Source organism: Echeneis naucrates, chromosome 7 (genome assembly GCF_900963305.1).
Source record: "Echeneis naucrates chromosome 7, fEcheNa1.1, whole genome shotgun sequence".
Classification (NCBI taxonomy): Eukaryota; Metazoa; Chordata; class Actinopteri; order Carangiformes; family Echeneidae; genus Echeneis; species Echeneis naucrates.
Genome location: NC_042517.1, coordinates 4,063,119 through 4,082,567, shown reverse-complemented (window position 1 = coordinate 4,082,567; position 19,449 = coordinate 4,063,119). Strand labels below are relative to the sequence as shown.

General features: G+C 41.2%; 1 protein-coding gene across 1 annotated transcript; it reads right to left on the bottom strand.

Annotated features, from left to right (window-relative positions):
• Positions 1–1,753: 1,753 nt before the first annotated feature.
• Positions 1,754–19,289, bottom strand: ankrd52a (ankyrin repeat domain 52a). Its single transcript, XM_029506701.1, has 28 exons — positions 19,124–19,289; positions 18,418–18,501; positions 18,237–18,315; positions 17,964–18,034; positions 17,550–17,750; positions 17,367–17,454; positions 17,070–17,212; positions 16,642–16,854; positions 16,177–16,255; positions 15,955–16,069; positions 15,666–15,748; positions 15,221–15,338; positions 15,049–15,117; positions 14,776–14,916; positions 14,339–14,401; positions 14,039–14,150; positions 13,517–13,588; positions 13,222–13,423; positions 13,029–13,116; positions 12,788–12,905; positions 12,289–12,508; positions 12,078–12,165; positions 11,877–11,960; positions 11,505–11,650; positions 11,314–11,396; positions 11,031–11,113; positions 10,678–10,769; positions 1,754–10,159 (listed from the first exon to the last, which is right to left on the bottom strand). The coding sequence occupies exons 1-28, from the start codon at positions 19,148–19,150 to the stop codon at positions 9,888–9,890; spliced, it is 3,234 nt and encodes a 1,077-aa protein (XP_029362561.1). The 5' UTR covers positions 19,151–19,289; the 3' UTR covers positions 1,754–9,887.
• Between the last annotated feature and the right edge of the window lie 160 nt (positions 19,290–19,449).

Genomic DNA, 19,449 nt, shown 5'->3' with positions numbered 1-19,449 from the left:
CAGCAAACATTTTATAAAATAGATTCAGGTTTAATGTCACTAAATTGTTTTTTTTTTCTTTTAACGTCAGAAAGACAGATGCAGGTTTTTCCAAAACAGTGAATGATCTTTTACATATTTAACATTTTGTAACAAATTATCATTCACATGTTCACACGAAGGAATAACAAGGCAAAGTGCTTTCAGGATTGCATTGTCGAAAAAACAAAACAGAATAATGAATGGCTTGAGGTTTAGGTGAGAGAGAGAGAGAGAGAGAGAGAGAGAGAGAGAGAGGCGTGGGTGACGGGGAAGTAGGGCTGGTCCTGTCCTGGAGAAGGCATGGGAGGGTTGGTAGACAGTCAGGAAGAGGGAAGGAGGAAGAGGGCGGGGGGGGCGGGTCAGAAAACCTCAAACCTTTCACCTTGTCCTGTACCCCTTATTGTCAAACTGAATGTAAAATGTCGGGGCAGTGTGGAGACAGAGGACTATGTAGCAGAATTTGGTTTGGAGTGGACAGATGGATTCAAAGGCATACGGCTTGAGGGGCTCAAACTCACCCTCGTACAGAATTACAAATCCACCTTACTATCTTTCTTGTGACAGCCTGTGGTACCTGTGGTATCATTACAACTGGAGGGCAATCAATTGTTGATCCATAATGAAGCTGTAAACACTGAAAAATTGGACACTATAGGGCTAGACAGGGAAGTGTATGCACAAAAGGAAACCAAAGAAATAAACGGCGTTAAACACACACCCAAGAAAGGGGGGAAAAAAAAAAAAAAGCGTCAATGTGTGGTTATTCATTTTCTAAAAGATGATTCCTCTGACCTTTCGCCACTGAATGTTAAAGGGGGATAGACTATCATCATAATCTGCATCATAACATTGTCTGGCTTCACATTCCAGTGGTATTTTGTCGTATAAATGCTTCTCATAAATATTTTTTTTTTCCAACGTCAAATAGACATATACACATACAACACAACCAAGCACACTTTTTTTTTTATGTATAACTACCATTGCTTATGATAAATCTATATTCCCGTACTGTGATACACTGTTTTTTTTTTTTTTCTCAAAGTCAGAACAGGTGGAGACAAACAATACTCAAGGCTGCAAAACAAGGAGGTAGGAGAAATGCTACTGAAAAAACAGCAAGTGATGCTAACATGATCATTCACTTAAATAATGGTGAGATACACCAGGCGTCGGCTCGACTTCTTGAACCTTGCTAGCGCCAACAGCTGCTATTCCAGTCAATGTTGCGTAAGCGGCATCTCACTCATCAAGTACTGTGAATTATTGACTTGACCAACATGTCGTGATGTCCCACATATATCTCAAATTTGTACCTGCACACTTCCAAGTAGCTGCACGAGGCTGACTGGGGTAGCAGCTGTTTTACTAACTGAAGAAATCTTGGAAGCCCATGTGGCCTTACAAAAATGTTTATTCGTGTCTTAACCCTATATTCCCAGACTGGTCATGTTTTAAATTGGCTAATTTCAACAGAGTAATTTCATTGGTCCTGTTGTCATCACAGGTCTCGAGACCACGCTGCTGGTGATGGCATTGACTCCTTTACACACAGTAGAGTAGTATATTTGCAGATTTGTAAATGAGGTAATCAGCGTTAGGCTAAATATGGAACCCTGTCATTGACACACATGCCCACTTCATTCACCAGCAAAGCAAAAAAGATTTCCTCAATCAGCGGGACAGGACTGTTGGGGGGGGAAAAAAAAAAAAATCAACTTTGGAATGTCGGGTGGACGAGCCAACTTTTTAAAAATGTTCTATTTCTCTATTTCTTTTTTTGTTGTTTTTGTTGTTTTTTTTTGTGAAGGTGCACTGTGAAACTATTTGATTGTAACTCATCACATGCCCTGATTCAGAGTCCTTCCACTTCATAATAAGGGCTCCATTATAATTCCCCAGATAAGCCACTCAAAGTAAAACAGGCAACCCACTATCATTGTTTTTTTTTCTCTTTTTTTTGTTACGTTTGCAATGAATTAAGGCTGCCTCAGTGGCAGATCAATGCCTGCTTTAAGTCCAGTTGTGAGAGGATTGTTAATAGCTTGTGAGTTGCAATGAGGTGGCAACATCTACAGTGAAGCGGACTACATATAAAAACATGAAAAAAAAAAAAAAGAGGAGAAAAAATAAAATAAAAAAACACAACTACTACTAAAAATGCCACAAAACATGCAGTATACATCCTTTCCTACAGTAGGCTATTCCTAATAGCACATTCAAGGGGGCTCCTAATGGGCAAATTCTCTGATATGGCTCTGCTTTAGAGTAATCTAGCTTGGTGTGAGACAACTTCCATCGAGGGCTCAGAGAAGGAGCGAGTCGATAAGGTGCTCCATCAGAAGATTGCTGCCTTATTACACCAGCACAAATACTTGTGTCATTCAGTTCAACAGGTTCGACAGTAAACACTGCGAAGTGTTTCGAACATTTATTTTCCTCTGTGTAAATACATTCCCACCCCCAAGACGCATCTTCTGCTGGTGAAAACAAACGGCACTTTCAAGGGGAATGTTTCTCTAAAACCACAATCACAGGACCTCCAAGTAACAAATTCTGAAAACACACAGGCTATACAGTAGATAGAAATCTCATGAGGATCTTAACTGTACAAGCGTTAGGCTACACGCTAAAAAGGGAGAGACACGGAAGAACCCTTAATGCTCAACATTAAAAACAAATATAAGGCATTTCATATTTCCTTTTATCCGCATACATCACTGACAGCAGGTCTAAATATTTTTGAGAAAACATTTCATTCAAGGAGGAAGAGGATGCATATAAACATCTACACATGCAAATGAACATGTCTACCGGCTACAAACCAGAAGTCCAAACTACAATACCATCAAAGTCCATCCATAAAGAAGAAGGGAGGAAAAAAATAAAACAAAAAAATGCACCTACTCAAATCTATCAGTCAACTTGTGCACGGTCCTTTCTCAGAGCAGGCAGCTTTTTAAAGTCAGATATTGATCACAGTTTTAAGAATGGAATATCACACACTTCACTATCAAATGCCACCTCTCTGAACACAAACAAGAGGACCAGTTGAAATCCTTCATTTGCTACAGACGAGTGACTTTTGGTGTTAACAAAAAGGGCATATTAAATAATATATTTTGTTTCCAACTGAGGAAGCAACGACAAACAAAAGGTTATTGCACTTTTATCTTTTGTCTATTTCAAACGAGGTCAGCTTGAGAGAAGATGATTCATGCCTCAATTCTTTAGTAAGACAACAAAATGTTACGCCACTTCTATAGTATGATCACACTGTTATTAACACTGCACACAGCTACTACTGCAACCCTACTTGTAGTCAGTCTATCCTAAAGAACACAAAACAACCTCCACAATCAATTCGCAACACAGCCACAACAAACAGCTTGCCTTAACTTGATCGCAGGTACAGCATCATTTCACAACTCAGTATTGTGAAGTCGTAATCATCGATGAGTACGAATTGAGAAAAATCTAGACAACGGTCTTTCTACAGTTAATGTGTTACTGACAATCAAACATCATATTTTCTGGACTCAAGAGGAGTCGGATGTTTTTCCTCAAGTCTTTGCCTACGTTTGGTCCATAGGCTCCTTCCATCCTTGGTTTTGGGAGAGCCAACTGAGCCCCGAGGTGCCTTCTTTGGATTTGTGCTTTCGTACAATTGATCTCCATCCACTCTATATTCGATGTGCCCAAAATTGCATCAGCAGTGAGCAATTTATTCTGCCACCCGATGTGAGCACTAAAGTCTCTGGAAATGCGTCACAAAATCCAGACTAAGGAGTTATTTTATGGGTTTGTTTTTTTTTTAATAACTCAGATCACACAGGGTTGATATAATCATGCTCAGTGGGTGTACGAGCCTATCTACTGTAGTTGTGTATGTTCAGTGTAATTTCTTTTTCCCATTGTAAGGCTTCTGGGAAATACAAATGGAAGACCGTACCTTTCGGTAGTAACAAATAAAAGGCACCATGCCACCACTGTGCTCGATATTACACAGGTCCTATTGGTGGGGGAAGGGGAATGAATAACCAAGTGTTCAGGCAGGGAAAGTGGTCAAACTAGCTATAGTCATACAGTAAAACTGTACTGTTTTTGTCTGATAGAGGTAAAGTTTTATAGCTACCTTCATATCCTTCCTTAAATTCGACTGCACCCTTAACCCGTTATGACTTGCACCAGACAACAGACTCATCTGTTGGTTGTAATGAAGAGAAACATGATCAGTCGGGGGTCATTACTGTATGCTTTTATGTCCTTTAAAAAAAAAAAATAAATAAATAAAAAGAAAAACTGGTGTTGTGCATGTTTGGGTCTGACATGCATATATTGAAAAGTTATTCTCTCTCTCACACACACACACAAACACACACACTATAAGAGAAATCTACAACAACTGGTATCAGGAAAAAGCAATAACAAAACACAGAGGATTAATGTCAGCGTTGTCACACTAAAGATCACTGATGAGGTAAAACTGCAGGTCCAATAAAAAGTACAAGGTGCAGTTTGCTGCACCCAGCATAAGGTAGGAAACATCAGACATCAGCCGACACTAATCTAACACTTTCGCTTAGATACACCTCTGATTTAGGCTGGTTTAAGCAGAATTACACTACCCACAACAAGATGGATCACAAAATTTTAACTCTTTGTTAGCATAGCTGTACAAGCATATTTCCTTTTTCCATCTTTTTTTTTTTTTTTTTTTGAGGTACAACACCTTCATCCCCAGTGTCACGTGGCTGTGGATAACAGAAGCCAAAGTTGATTGTTTACGAGTGAATTCTGAATTCATTCATTCACAGTGGCAAATATGGCGATATCCTAACCTCTCACAACAATCTCTGCACCATGGCAACCTTGAGCTATGTGCTACCTCAATTGATTTGTGTGCTTCTCGACACCCGCAGATGTCTGTAAGACCAAAAATTTGCCAAAAATGTTCTCTCTCCCTCTCTCTCGTTTTCCTTTTTTTTTTTTTTTCTTTTTTTTTTTTTAAATAAGCAATCCAACCAAGTAGCATAACTCTATAGGTGATGCAACTTATCAGGTACTGCCAGGTATCTTTTAAGCTTTTAAGGCAAAAGGCTCAACAGTGGATCAGAGAGTTGAATTGAAATTTGCCATTTACTTCAAGTAAGAACCGAGACATCCATTGAGGCAAATCAATTCTATACTGTATATACCATGCTTCTTTTTGGACATCAAAAGGTGTTTTTTTTTTTCTCCTGGTAACACACACATTATTAACCATCTTATTTAACAAATACACAACCTAGGGATTGCTTTGCCAATACCAAAGGGACTAACTGTATTCTTCAAAATAAATAAAAAAAAAAAGTCCAATTATAAAATAGACTTCTACTTACACCAAATGTTAACAGAATACTTGCATTTAAGTACTAAGATCCATGCAAATATTTATATAGTTTTTATTTGACTAATATAAATGGCGAAAAGACATGCAGCTCCAAACACAAAAACTGTAATAATCCTGCCTACATCTGAATAAGTTACTGACCAAGTAAATATGATTTATGTCTAAAGGCAAATAAAGGTTTCTATGGCACTAAATGGGTGTAGCTTAGGTGCATTTTTGTCAAATATAGGCTATTTACGAGAACGTGTGATCATATCTACCATAGACCTTGTCCCTCTTGTTTTACTGTACTGTAAGGCAATCTAAATGGAATGGATGAACATGAATGTTAACTTCATCTGAACTCGTGTCCTCCGTTTGCCTTGTAGGCTACTCTCCACACAAATATATGTATAGAGAGAGAGAAAAAGAAAAAAAGAGTGGTATTCAATCACGACAGCAGGCCTATACTTCAACAATAATGCCAAATGGAAAAACAAACCCTAACCAGATCCTCTATGCAGGAAGACTACTAAACATACTGTATAATATGTAGAGAATTAGGTTACATGCTACCTGTATAATCATATCTACGCAAGACAAATGAAGAGCAACAGTTTAAAGTTGGGAGAAAGCAAATTTTTCCTGCTCTAAACTGACCCTACATTCATTTCAGTCAGAAAATTCATGGCTCAGATTTGATGGTCAGACTGTAAACTGCTTGAACATATGCATAAATCCATTGCTGCTTTACTAAGAGGTTTTCCCCTCTTGACATGTTTTGGCAAACAGGCCTTATTTGTGACCAAAGATTATAACATCTAACCCGCATTTAAAATCTTCCATTGGCATTTATGCTATGATTTACTGAATTGGCCTAAATCGATGGCAGTGCAATATTTGTGCTGCACACTATTACACACACGCTCTATTGCTACAATTGGACCTTTCATTGCTTTCCGACTCCAAATATATTGTATATGCTCGATCTGTTTAATTGTTAGTTATATCAAAGTTGTGATCTAGCTCCATGCACAATCACTCAAGTTATCACTGGTACACACAAATAAAACAAAACTTAAAAAAAAAAACAAACAAAAAAAACAAAAGAAAAAGCATGTATACGAATACTGTAACACAACAAAAGGATTCCGTTACAACGTGTATAGTTGCAAGGGGCAATGGCTCCATTTACTGGTCAGATCAGGACATCACAAGAGAAAGAGATCCCTGCCTGAACAGACTGGTCTTACAGCACCTACAGATGGCAAAGAGTACGTAGAGTATTTCGAGGAGCCTGCCTGAGGTGTCTGTTGAATCACTGGACTGACTTTAAGTGACTGAGGCCGGAGTCTGGGTTATTAACAGTAGGCTGAGTAATATAACCTTGTCACTTTGTTGAGCTGGTTGCCCAGATATAGATAACACAAAAAGTCAGTGGGCAGTGGACACTGTCCCCAAGTGCTTAGACACTTTTTTTTTTGTTTTTGTTTTTTAAATAATGCATTGTTAGAGTACAATTTTGTTGCAGCCTTTGCTCGTCTACCTTCCTGTATTCAGCAGCAACACATGCATGTAAACATAGGTACATACATTACATCTGCTCTTTTGCACACTTAGAACCTGAATGTACTAAAGTGCGTGCTTGACTATTTTAATTAAGTGCTAAGGGATTCGGGTTACAGAGGAATTAAATTATTGAACATCCCATCAAAAAAATGTAGACGTAATCATCCTGCTGAGATCTGATTGGGTTCAGAAATTCTGCCTGCTGCATGAGTACAGATCCTGAGATTACAAAAAATGTGTACCTATCCCTAATATTAACAGTAATGGTAATTATTAATTGATCAAGAATTCAATGGCTGTGGGAGGTTACCAATTAGTTCCATTTCATTTCATTCAGTTATGGAAGCCAATTGAAATGCCAACTGTGATTCTACGACACTAACTGAGATATCACTGCTCTGAAATTGACTCGATGTCAGTTTTTAGGTCATGTAAAATATGTAAATCATGTAAAATCCCGTAAAAGCTGATAATGGGAAACACTTTTCTCAGCGGTATATAACAACACAGCCTAGTCTAGGTCCTCATCTCTCATCCAGTCAACTAATGTGTGCAATTGTGCCACTTCAATACCAGTGAATATGAAGTTATCGCACCAATGAAAACAATCTTACTCAGTGTTATCTAACCACCAGCAGATGGTTAAAATAAAAAAGAAAGAAAGAAAAAAAAAAGAAAAGGAAAGATGACAAAATAGCATAGATATAACATCTAAAAAGTCACAAACAGCTCTAGTGGTCCGATACAATCATCTTTAGTATGCTTAGTACCAGAAATGGGATGAGGAGACATCAAAATGAACACAAAAAAAAAAAAAAAAGCACATATTTGGATTTCTGCTATTCCTGAAATCTAAACAACAGGTATTGGCCTAAGCAAAGATCCCTCTCCTTTTTCTCTTAGCCCTATTTGCTCCTACATGGGATGTCAACTCCCCAGACACTGATAATGCTGCCGTGACAAATACGGATATGCCAGGCAAAGTTTTTTTTCCCCCCACAAGATACTGTGGGGCAACTGTGGTTCAATGCTGTTGCTATCAAACGGGTGGAAAGATAATCAGTCTCAGGGCTCATCATACTCTGTCATTATGCAATCCAACTGAAATGATGTGTTACGGAAGGCATGGGTCAAAAGGCATTTCATGAGATGCCATAAAGGCAGTCCAGTGCATTTATGTTGACACTGACAGTAAAATGCCCGGCACACACAGAGCCATTCTTTTAGTCTTTAGGTAATTTTTTGTGAAATAATAATAATAATAAAAAAAAAAAGAGAGAGAAAGAAAGAAAAGAAGTAGAAATAAAAAGAAAAATCAAAACACATTCCAGGGAAACAAAAGCCCTTGTGACAGTGATTGTCTATTCAATAACGTTGAAGAAAAAGGCCAAAAGAAAATATTGCTTGAAAACTGCCCAATAAAAACAGCAGACAACACTCCTATCGTTCAGTTATAGTAGTTGATCAGAGTCGACCACTGAGAAGGTGAGATATAAGCAATTAGATGTTTAAGACTAGTTCACCAGCTCCGAGGGAACACTCAAAACAATGCTGATGGCCGTTTCAACCTCAGAAACACAAAAAAAGTAAAAAAAATTTATAAGAAAAAAAAAAGTGCCTAAAAACCAAAAACTGATTGCTCTCTTTCAATAATTAGGCCATTCGAAATCTGAAATCGTCTCCAAAAAACACTGTTAAAGAGATGGGAAATAAATTGAAATGGCTTGTTCATTTATGTGCTCAGATATATGATGCTTTGATGAGGTGTTGTTGGCAGATATTACTAGTAAAGCCTTCATCTAGAAATAAACAAGGCCTCAGTCAGTCACTATCCTACAGTAGTTCTCTAGTCCTACAAAAAGAGAACATTAGGCCTACGGACCCTGGGTGAAGATGAAGCAGCTGCTAAACGAGTTGACGAGGTATATCAAGATCTATTGTCTTTCTCTATACAGTACAGTTCATCTCAAATAAATAATTTATAGCCATAGTAGTGTTGATCAACTTTGGTCATAACTTATATGCTTAGAAACATTCTAGCTTAACAAACACTTATTTAGCATCTTTTAAACATGAAGTCAGCTTCAAGAACAAATTGATGTTATATTGCTGACCTGGACATGGCTCTCCTTTGAAAGGAGACGTGCTAATGAATTCAGCAGCATTACCAAATTATCTTAAAATGCCAAACAATTCTAGGCTGTACGTTTAAAGTACACTATGGAATTAACATCTTTGTGACCCTTTTCCAAATTTCAGATTGTACTGTAGTACACAAGCATTGCACTCTTAAGCAAAAATTTCAATTTTCCCTTGTGTGGTTCCTTCATAAAAATCTAAGCTAACGGACAATTAAAAACAAAAGAGAAAAATAATCAAAAATCAGACAAAGAAACTCTTTGATCATTCTTTTGGGAAGGCTATATGTTCCTCTACAAGGTCACTGGAACTGATTAAACATGATATGAGGTTTATACTTAATGATATGAAGAGAAAGACAGTCGAGGATACAGAGATTTCCATGCTCTTAGATGTTGGTTATATAATTATGTCGACATGGTTTTAAAGGGTTAAATGATTTGGAGATGGCCAGATTGCTAGTGTTTGTTTTGGATGCCACACTTCATCTGAGTGACCTTGTAGAGCAATCTGCCTCTACGTATTAAGCACTACTAGGAGATGGGAGGAATGGGATCTAATTGCATATTAGGTTTGACTGCACCTCAAGAGAAGACCAAACACTCACACACACACAGACGCACAAACACATACATACACAGAGAACAGACATGTGGGTGGGTGCTCTCCTGGTCCTCCGGGCCATGTTAAAGGGAGTCACCCCCTGGTGGTGATGATGGTGATAGCAGCTGACTGAGGGGTTGGGTGGGGGGTGGGGGGTGGGGTGGGGAGGGGGAGACACGTGACCTCACTCAGACAGACACCCATCCACGCCAACCGGTGCACCGTGACGGTCTTTGACGTAGCCGTTGTGGAGGCCGTTGCTGGGCAGGGGGGCGCAGGCGGCGGTGATGCCGCAGTGCTTCAGCAAGTTGAGACCCGGGGAGGGGGAGACGGTCGGAGAGGAGCAGGAGCAGGAGGAAGGGTCCCGCTGGGGGAAAGGCTTCATGGTAGAGAGGATCAGTGCCAGGCAGTCAGCCACATCCTTGTTGGGAGCACAGGCCAAAGCTGGGGTGTGGCCTAATGGACAACATGTTCGCATTAGAGCATGAACACAACACAGCGTGAATTAGAGCAACAACTCCAAAGCTGCTCCTAACAATGGTTTAAACAACTGTGTGTTCTGTCAAAGGTGACACTGGTAGGGATGAGTTATCGCCTGGTTGTCAGCAGGTTATTTGTTTGTTTCCTATTTATTTGGTTTTACAGCCCATGATGCTCCTCTTCACTTCACTATCATTAATGTAATTCAAAGCAGGAACATTTAAAGTTGAGCAGCCAAAGAGACGAATATCTCTAGTTGGTATAATTTTCATCATCATTAGAGAGCAAAAGTAGAGATGAGTGAACATGGAGCATGTTTTACATTTTGTTAGTTGCACCTAAGAAACAATAATAGCTTCAACAAACATACAGACTGAAGACTTCATCTTTAATGGATCTCAATATAAGAGGGAATTGTTGCAAATATGCTAAAGAAACATGCAATTGGGTGTTTCTTGTGGATAAAGGGCTGACAGGGGAGTTCAGTGTCTCACCTTCCTCATCCACAGCCAGCACAGTGGCTCCTCTACTCAGCAGTGCCTGCACCACCGTAGCCAGGCCATTACGTGCTGCAAGATGGAGGGGCCTGAAACAGAGCAAGGAAAAGAGTCAGGGACAGACCTACAGAGCACCCACTGATTTTCACATTAGAGAACATAAATAATCAAAAATCCAGGCACAGAGTAGTGGTTATACTACGACAAATTTATTATTATTATTATTATTATTAGTAGTAGTAGTAGTAGTAGTAGTAGTAGTAGTATTTTTATATAAGTGAGAACAAAATTGTAAAAAAAGCACTTTCCCTATACTGTTGAAATTAACTTTAAAATATAACACTTCTCACATTTGCAGAGCACTGTTGGTGGCGTTTATGAGTGTGGGACTGTGGATCTCTCCCAGAATCAGCAGGGCACACATCTCATGAGCCTGAGGAGTGAAACAAAGACAGTGAAACTAAAATTATTGCCCCGTAGTCGTACACCTCTGACACCCAGTAAAGTGCAGGACACAATCTTCCCTTTCTCTGGTTCAATAGCAGCCAGATGTATTTTTACAGTGAAGCCAACCTGTGATTAACACCCGAAAGCTGACCATTCAGGATGTTTGTGGATAATTTTGTTGTGTACCTTGCTGCAGGCCAGGTGCAGGGCAGTGTTCCTGTTCTCATCCAGCAGTGTCAGGTCAGCCTTGGCCCGGTGAAGAAGGATGGCTGGACAACACAAGGACATAAAAGACATTAATTACTGCAGATCTTGTCCTGATCTGACAGTTACATCAGAGGAGATGAACAACAGACCTAAGCAAAGGTGCAACTTACCCACGGTGCCACTGTGCCCCTTGTCAGCAGCCACCATCAGAGCAGAGCGTCCGCTTTTGTCCACTGCATTAATCTCTGCTCCATGGCGAAGCACCAGCTGAAGTCCTGCGACATCTTCAGCAAATGCAGCAGCATGCAGCGGGGTCCTACAGGCAAAGACAGAGACAGACGGTTGAACAAATTACTGTGAAGTCATGGCTACAGCCTCAGGGGCTGTGGCAGACTTCCAATTCAAAGATCAGGGACTTCCTGATGGATTATTTGGGCCAGATTCTTTATGATGAGCATAGCCATCCCGCATTTCTTTTGGCTCTGTATGCTGGAGTCATAATTGTTCCAAGGGACATTAAAAATTCTGTTTTGCAGCCTCACCTTCCTTTGGCATCTCTGGTGTTAATCATGTGGACCCCAGCAGATTCCAGCAGCCTCTCTGCAGCGCCGCTATGGCCATTCATCCTACAAGATATACAGCAGTGTTAATGGTTAATGACGTTTTCTAAGCTGCTTTTAGTAAAAGGAATTCATTTTGACATCCTGACACACAACAAGCACTTATACCAAGTTAATACTCACAGAGCACAGTGCAGGGGGGTGAAAGGGTTTCCCTCTTCATGAATAAATGTTTTAAATTCAAGTAAAACCTCCAAACAGTCTTCATGCCCTGAAAAAAAAAAAAAAAAGAGAGAGAGAGAGAGACTTACTATATTATCGAAAAAATGGTGTTGATTAACTGCGATATTTTGGTTTGGGTATTAGCAATGTCAAATGATCAAACTGAGCTAACCTTTGTAAGCAGCCCAGTGTAGTGGGGTGTATTGTTTGTTGTCCAGCAGTTTATCTTGTGGGTCTGTTGCCATAGTAGCCTGCACCAGACAGGCCAGGATTTCTGTGTGGCCTCTGGATGCAGCATAGTGCAGCGGTGTCCTACCCTGGGTGTCCCGACACAGTGCAGAAGCTTTGTGATCCAGCAGGGCTGTCACACAGTCATCATGGCCCAGCACCGCCTGAGCAAAGAAGAGCATGATGTGACAAGATGGACAAGACAAAACTATGAAGATGTTTGTTTTATAAAGTATTATCATCTTTCAGTCTACTCCTGGATGACAGCGATAATAGGTCCAGTTTATTTTCTTGGAAGGGGAAAATCTATTACTGTGTTCAATCAAGTTATTCAATGGATACAATTTATTTTAACTTATGACTGCTGTATAAATCCACCTTTGCACTTCGCTTACTAAGTAGACCTGTATACCGTATGTAGCCATTTGCACCATTTGACATACCCCTCTGTGCAACGCTGTGCTGCCCCTCTTGTCCTTGGCATCTGGCAAGGCACCCTTCTCCAACAGGAAGTGGACACAGTCAGTGTGACCTCCCAGAACAGCTAGCATCAGAGGGGTCCTGAAGGTAACAGGAAAAAAAGGCAAAGAAGTGTGTCTTCATTATGTGCGCATTCATCAAATTGGCACTGGTTGTTCAAACTCAACAACAAAAAAAACAAAAAAAAAACAAAAAAACACTCACTGGCCAAATTTGTCTGCAACATTGGTGAGATCCCCCTCCTCCCCATAATCAATCATCATGCGCAGGCAGTCTGAGTGACCATTGGCAGCTTGGATCAAACAAAGTAAAACAAAGGAAATTTAATAAATATGTACATAAAAAAAAATGACTTTTTTACATTAGTAAAAATCACAAACAGCTTCTAGTCATATACCTGCAACATGAATTGGAGTCCACATGAGGCGGTTGTCATTGAGGAGACAGGAGGCCCCCTGAGCCAGCAGCACCTCAACACAGCGGGCAAAGCCTTTCTGGGCAGCCAAGTAGAGCACAGAACGGCCTGCAGCATCCTGCATGTCCACATAGGCTGCAGTCTCAGTCAGCACACGTAGCGCCTGCCAGTGGCCCTTATCAGCCTGAGGGAGTACGCAGGAAGTCAGATGCAACTTTGCATTTATACAAGATTAAGAGCCCAATTACAGTCAGTGTCAGCTCAGCGAAAAACTTACAGCAAGATGCAGTGGACTGACGGGAATACTGCTCTCTATGTCTCCTAGTGCATTAAAGGACATCTCCAGGAGCTGCAAAAGAAATACAGGCAGATGATTTATTTAAATTTATAGAGAAAAGGGTGACTTCAAGAATCATGCATATTTAATATGCTGAATGTCTTTTTTTTTTTAAGGATGTCACCACATGTAAAGCATGCAAGCTATTTGATCATACTCAACTGTTGTTCTACAGAAAATACAGAAACAATGACTCTCTACATCCCCAGGGTTTTGTAAAATATCTTGTGTTATGTAACCAATGGTTCAAATTCTAAATATATAAATAACTTCATCTTGCTGCAACATAATGGTCGACACAGAAAAGGAGCAAATTCTCAACAAAAATGTATTTGCCTAAAAATGTCCTCACTGTTAAGCCAAATATAAAAATAGATACCAGTTAATGTCCTAACAAAGAACCAATTGCGTATTTGTTAAATTGAGCTGTGAAGTGATGTCAGATTGAACAGAAGAACTGACCAGCTCCAGGTTTTGTTTGTTGCCATGGTAAGCTGCATAGTGAACAGCACTGTAACCCTTTGAGTTGACCATCGATGGATCAGCACCATTGTCCAAAAGATGCTCCAAGCAGCTATTAAGAGACATGGAAAATAGGGAGAGAAAGCGGTTAAGAATAGCAGCATTTAAGACTACAGCCTTGAGGTGCAAACATTTTCCACAAACAAATTCAATGTGCATTTATTTCATTTAAAGACGTAATCGCATTGCTGAGGGGCAAAGGAAGTAGAGGGCAGTAAAAGTAAGCATGAATAAACTCACAAGTATGACTCCTTCGCCTCATCTTCATCATTCTGATGGTTCCCAGAAAAATGACGGTCAACTCTGACAAAACAAGAAATTATTTGCTTCAATGAACGTTTTAAAAGGTCATTATAATGTACAGCACCCATTTCTAACTGTTCAGACAGTTCCACAGCTAAATAAGAGCTTTTGACTGTTTTTCATACTGAGTTCATGAGTGAATGTCATTTCACAGTGAACATCTGCTTTAATTTAAATGAGTAATGACAAAAAAACACGGCAAATTCTGACACATGAAACCAAAAACATCTTGTTGTTATGGCATTTCTGGAAATGTTAAGATACATCCAGTGTTGCTGTTGACTTTCTGCTACACTTGGACAGAATTTGCTGGTTTGTGTTGCTTCTTCTGTTTTTGAAAGAAGTACATAAGACGAGGGAAAAAGTTTCCCAACCTGCTGAAGGCTTGAGAGGCGGCAGAGTAGTGCAGGGGAGTACAGCCTGTCTGGTCAGGCTCGTTGACCTCAGCGCCAGCGCTCACCAGGGTCACAGTGCACTGGTACCTCCCATTAGCAGCCGCATAGTGCAACGGTGTCCTACAGGAAAGAGGCAAAGAAGAGAAACTAGTCACTCAAAGCCTTCTTTGTATTATGTCACCAGGGAATGATGCATTACTCATGAATTAATAATAAAAAAAAATTATTTAATAAGAACGAGGGAGAACTTACCTTCCCATTATGTCCCTCTTGTTTAAGTCGGTACCGCTACTTAAGAGCAAGTTCAGACATTCAACATTTCTGTAGAGAGAGATGAGCACGACGGGAAATTCAGTTGGAGAAACAGACGTGATGGTGTTTCATTTTTGGTCATGATAGTGTTGCAGTGTCAAAGCCAACTTACCCTCCAGAGGCAGCAGCATGTAGACAGGTCCTCCCAAAGTTGTCAGGGGTGTTTATGTCAAACCCAGCCGATAGTACATGCTCCTTACTCATAGATGAAACTATACTATACAGCTGACCTGTGGGGTAATGAGGAAATATGTGGTGGTCAGAGACATGTCATAGTACAAATAAAAAAATTCAAGATTTCTTTACGGTCCCATATATACCAGACAGGTACAAAGTGGAACAAAATTTCGTTGTCGCTGGCTCCAAACAAAAACAGAATTAAAAACTATTTTTAAAGCAAAATCCTGACAAAAGTATAGAAGACTAAAGAAAACATTAATACAGATAACAGTTTGTAAACAGTAGACAGTAGCCTAGGTAAACATTCCTTATGTCAGGGGGAAGGAGTGGGGGTGGGTTACTAAATAATCAGCATGCAAGTGTTCATGAAAGCAAACCTGAGGAGAGTAACTTGCGACAACAGTCTGAAAACCCGTACAGCACAGCTAAGTGCAAGGGGAACATTCCATGGATCCCACGTCTGAAAAAGAAAAGGTAAACAAAACCTTGAATGTAACACTCAGCTCTTACCAATATAAGCCTGCCAAAACCTGAATGGCAATTGGTGATTTATAGGTTGAGGATTATAAACTGCATTAATGCTTTCTGAAGGCTGTGCTCTAGTGTGTTTCGACAAACTTGTAACACGATTATCTGCTGTGATAACCCTTAAGGCTTTTCCAATACCTGGCCGTGTCTGCTCCGTTGGTCATTAGAGTGCTGATCAGCAGTTCATGGCCGTACTTAGCAGCAACGTGGAGAGGAGTATTGCCATACTTATCCACACAATCAATTTCCCCACCTGATGGAAAGTAAGAATAATGAGTAAATCAGAGACCCATTAAGGGAAGAAAAAAGCCTGCACTAAATCATTGTCTCAGATCAGACAAACAGCACGGTCACTCTTACCATTTTGGATGAGGATCTGAGAGCGTGTGAAGCGTCCATGAATGGCTGCCATGTGCAGGGGGCTTTTCCCTTCTTTGCTCTGCAAAAGAAAAGACAACATTATAAAATCCCATTGTTTCACTTTAGATATAGGTCACAGATCAGTACAACTCTTGGCAAGTAAATGCATGAATGAGAATTTCTCCACCTCTACACAAGGTGTTTCTATGGGCAGGAATTCAAAGGGTACCATCTTTATCTTTCTCCATGTCCACCTGACACATTGAACTTGGTACATTGGACCATGGCTGTAATCCAAAAACATTTTTCTATGTATAAATTCACTTTGTCAATGCCTGACTGAACAAAAACACAATATACTCCATTACAATCTCTGTGCTTTTGAATGAACTGAACCATAAAATTACACGATAATTGATGATCAGTGGAACCAGTTTTACATTCATTTCCATGTGAGAAAGATACCTGCTGGTTGACATCTGCCCCATTGTTGACCAGCAACTCCAGACAGAGGGCACCGTTGGTGGAGACGGCAGCCAGGTGTAAAGGGGTGTAGCCACACTTGTTGGGTTGGTTAACATTAGCTCCATGGTTCACCAGCTCCGTTGCCACAGCTTCCTGCCCCATGTAGCAGGCCACATGGAGCGCAGTGTTTCCAAAGCTGTTGGGCTCATCAATCTGGTGGTAACAACACAGATGTAACAGGAGATCAGATTGGGTCTGAAACTTGAAAAGAAGGATTTTCAAATAAACTATTCAGGGCAGATCCTATGGTTGAAGATGATTATGGTTGTACAAGATTTTGGTGGACTTTCAAGAATACAGACAACAGGGTTGCATAATTAGCCTTATTTGGGGGAAAATACATTAAAAAAAAAAAAAAAATCACTCACCTCTGCCCCCATCCTCAGTAGGTACTTTACAATTTCAATGTGACCACTTGCAGCAGCTGCATGGAGAGGTGTGTAGCCCTGCTTATCCTTGCAGCTCTTGTCTGCACTGCGGGACACCAGCAATTTCACTACGTCCACATGCCCTATCGGCCACGCAAAAGAAGAGAAAACGTGTCAGTATCATAGATTGTGGCGTAAAGACCAACGCATGTTTCTGCTCTTCATCGGAATATAACTGGCTGTGAATAATAGCTGTTTGTCAATGACATGTGGAGCACTGGTGGGAAAAAAGCCTACCCAAGTAAGCAGCACAATGGATAGGCTGTCTCTCCTTTTTATCGATGGCACTCAGGCTGGCCCCTTTGTTCAGCAAAAGCTTCACCATCTGACAAACAATTAAATTCATAATACTGCCAATTAACCGCTCAAAAGTTAATTTAAAAAGACACTAAAAGGCAAAGGAAAAAACTCAAATCTCACCTCCTGGAACCCACTCTGAGCTGAGTGGTGCAAGGCGGTTCTGCCCGTGCGATCTGCCATGTTCAGGTTGCTCAGCTGGGTTAACAGGGCCTCTGCGCAGCGTGTGGCACGGTTGGCAGCGGCCACATGCAGTGGTGTCTGCCAGAACTTGTCTCGTGCATTTGCCTCTGCTCCGCGCCTCAGCAGCAGACCCACTGCCCTCTGGGGAAAAGGAAGCAATTACAAGAGCTTTAAGCATATATATCATATCTGCGGCTTGCTGCATTTCCTTAAGTCAGTGCTGTATTTTGGTGCATAGATCCAAATGAACGCCAAAATCACTGTGGGTGAATGCATAATAGAATTAGAGGATGATGTCATCGGACAAAGATTATTAGACCCTTTTAAATGAAAGGATAGGAGATTATTGCTTACTTCATTCCTGGAAGCAGCTGCCCTGTGCAATGGGGTCAACCAAACATGGTCTTTAGCATTTACACTTGCACCTGGTAAACAGAAAGACAGAGACAATAATCCAACCATTTACGAGGAGAAACACCGATTATGCAGGTGAAGAGTAATGCCCGATTCTTTTTCTGGAGTCAGGAGCAAAGATAGGATGTGCACCACACGCCTGAAGCACAGATGGGAGGGGATGCAAGTGCAAGCCTGGAGATCAGCAATGCATGCATCTCACATCTCACTTACCTGATTCAATGAGGAGGTCCATTATATGGACGTCTCCCACACAGGCAGCAGCATGAAGTGGTGTACGGCGCTCTTGGTCCTGCGGGACAACACACACTTCAAATAAACGACTGCTCCTGCAAAACTACTAATTCAGGGCCCGAGATCTTCGTGATATGAACCCGGGTAACCTCACACGTACCAGTGCATTGACATCCTCCTTTTTGTGCAATAATAGTTGAACTTCTTCAGCATTACGATTGAAGATGGCCTGGACCAGAGGAGGCTGCAAACCACGAAAAAAAAAAGGAGTAAATAAAAATAATTACCCAGTCAAGTTATCATTACGATGTCTGCATGAGATTACGTTCCCGTTGATGCGAAGCGCCGATCGCAGAGGAGCACTGAAAATCTTCCAAACTACCCAACTGAAACTGATAAATCAGCTAACAAAATGCAAAACATTAATTGCGTTTAACTGGAGGATGCAGCTGGAGGCGATTCTTGTTTACGTCCAGGAAATACTCGGAGCCCTACCTGAGGCCTACAGGCCCCTTTTTTCGCCACTTACGTCAGCTAGCCAAGCGGCTTTAGCTAGCTCCCTCTGACCCGGGCCAGGGCCTGCACAGGAGGGGCAACAACCCGGGCATTACCGCCTGGATGTCGAAAAACAGACAGACCAGAGGCTTTGCGCCGGTAGGAGCTTCAACAAACCCGGACCAGCGTTCACCGAAAGGCGAAAACAAGACGACGGGCGGAGAAGACGTAGTTACGTTGCGCACAAGAGCGAGCCCCTCTCCAGCAAATAGACTGCGCCACAGCACAAACACGGAGCGCCCTTTCCCCCCCCCCCCCCTTTTTTTTTTTTTTTTAATTCTTATTACGTTTTTTAATTATTTGCAGCCTACCTGGTCTGCAATATTGAGTACTCCCATCTCCCAAACTCAGCCAGGACGGAGCTCCTTCATGAGGATCAAACTTGGAGGTAATATTGCGGCGGGCTGCTGTTTCCACTCCTTCAGACTACACCCATAGCCGGTTGCAAACACAAAATGCGGTCCGGGTCTGTCACTGTTGTTGTCTGTATCCACCGTCGTCTGGTCTGACGAGACGGGCTCCGGCCGAGCTGGTCCGCCTACAGGCGTGGCGGTCTGCGGGGTCTGCGCTCGGCTCCGCTCCCCGGCAGGAACGGCGGCACCGTGCGGCGGAGAACACGAAAAATAAATGAAATATA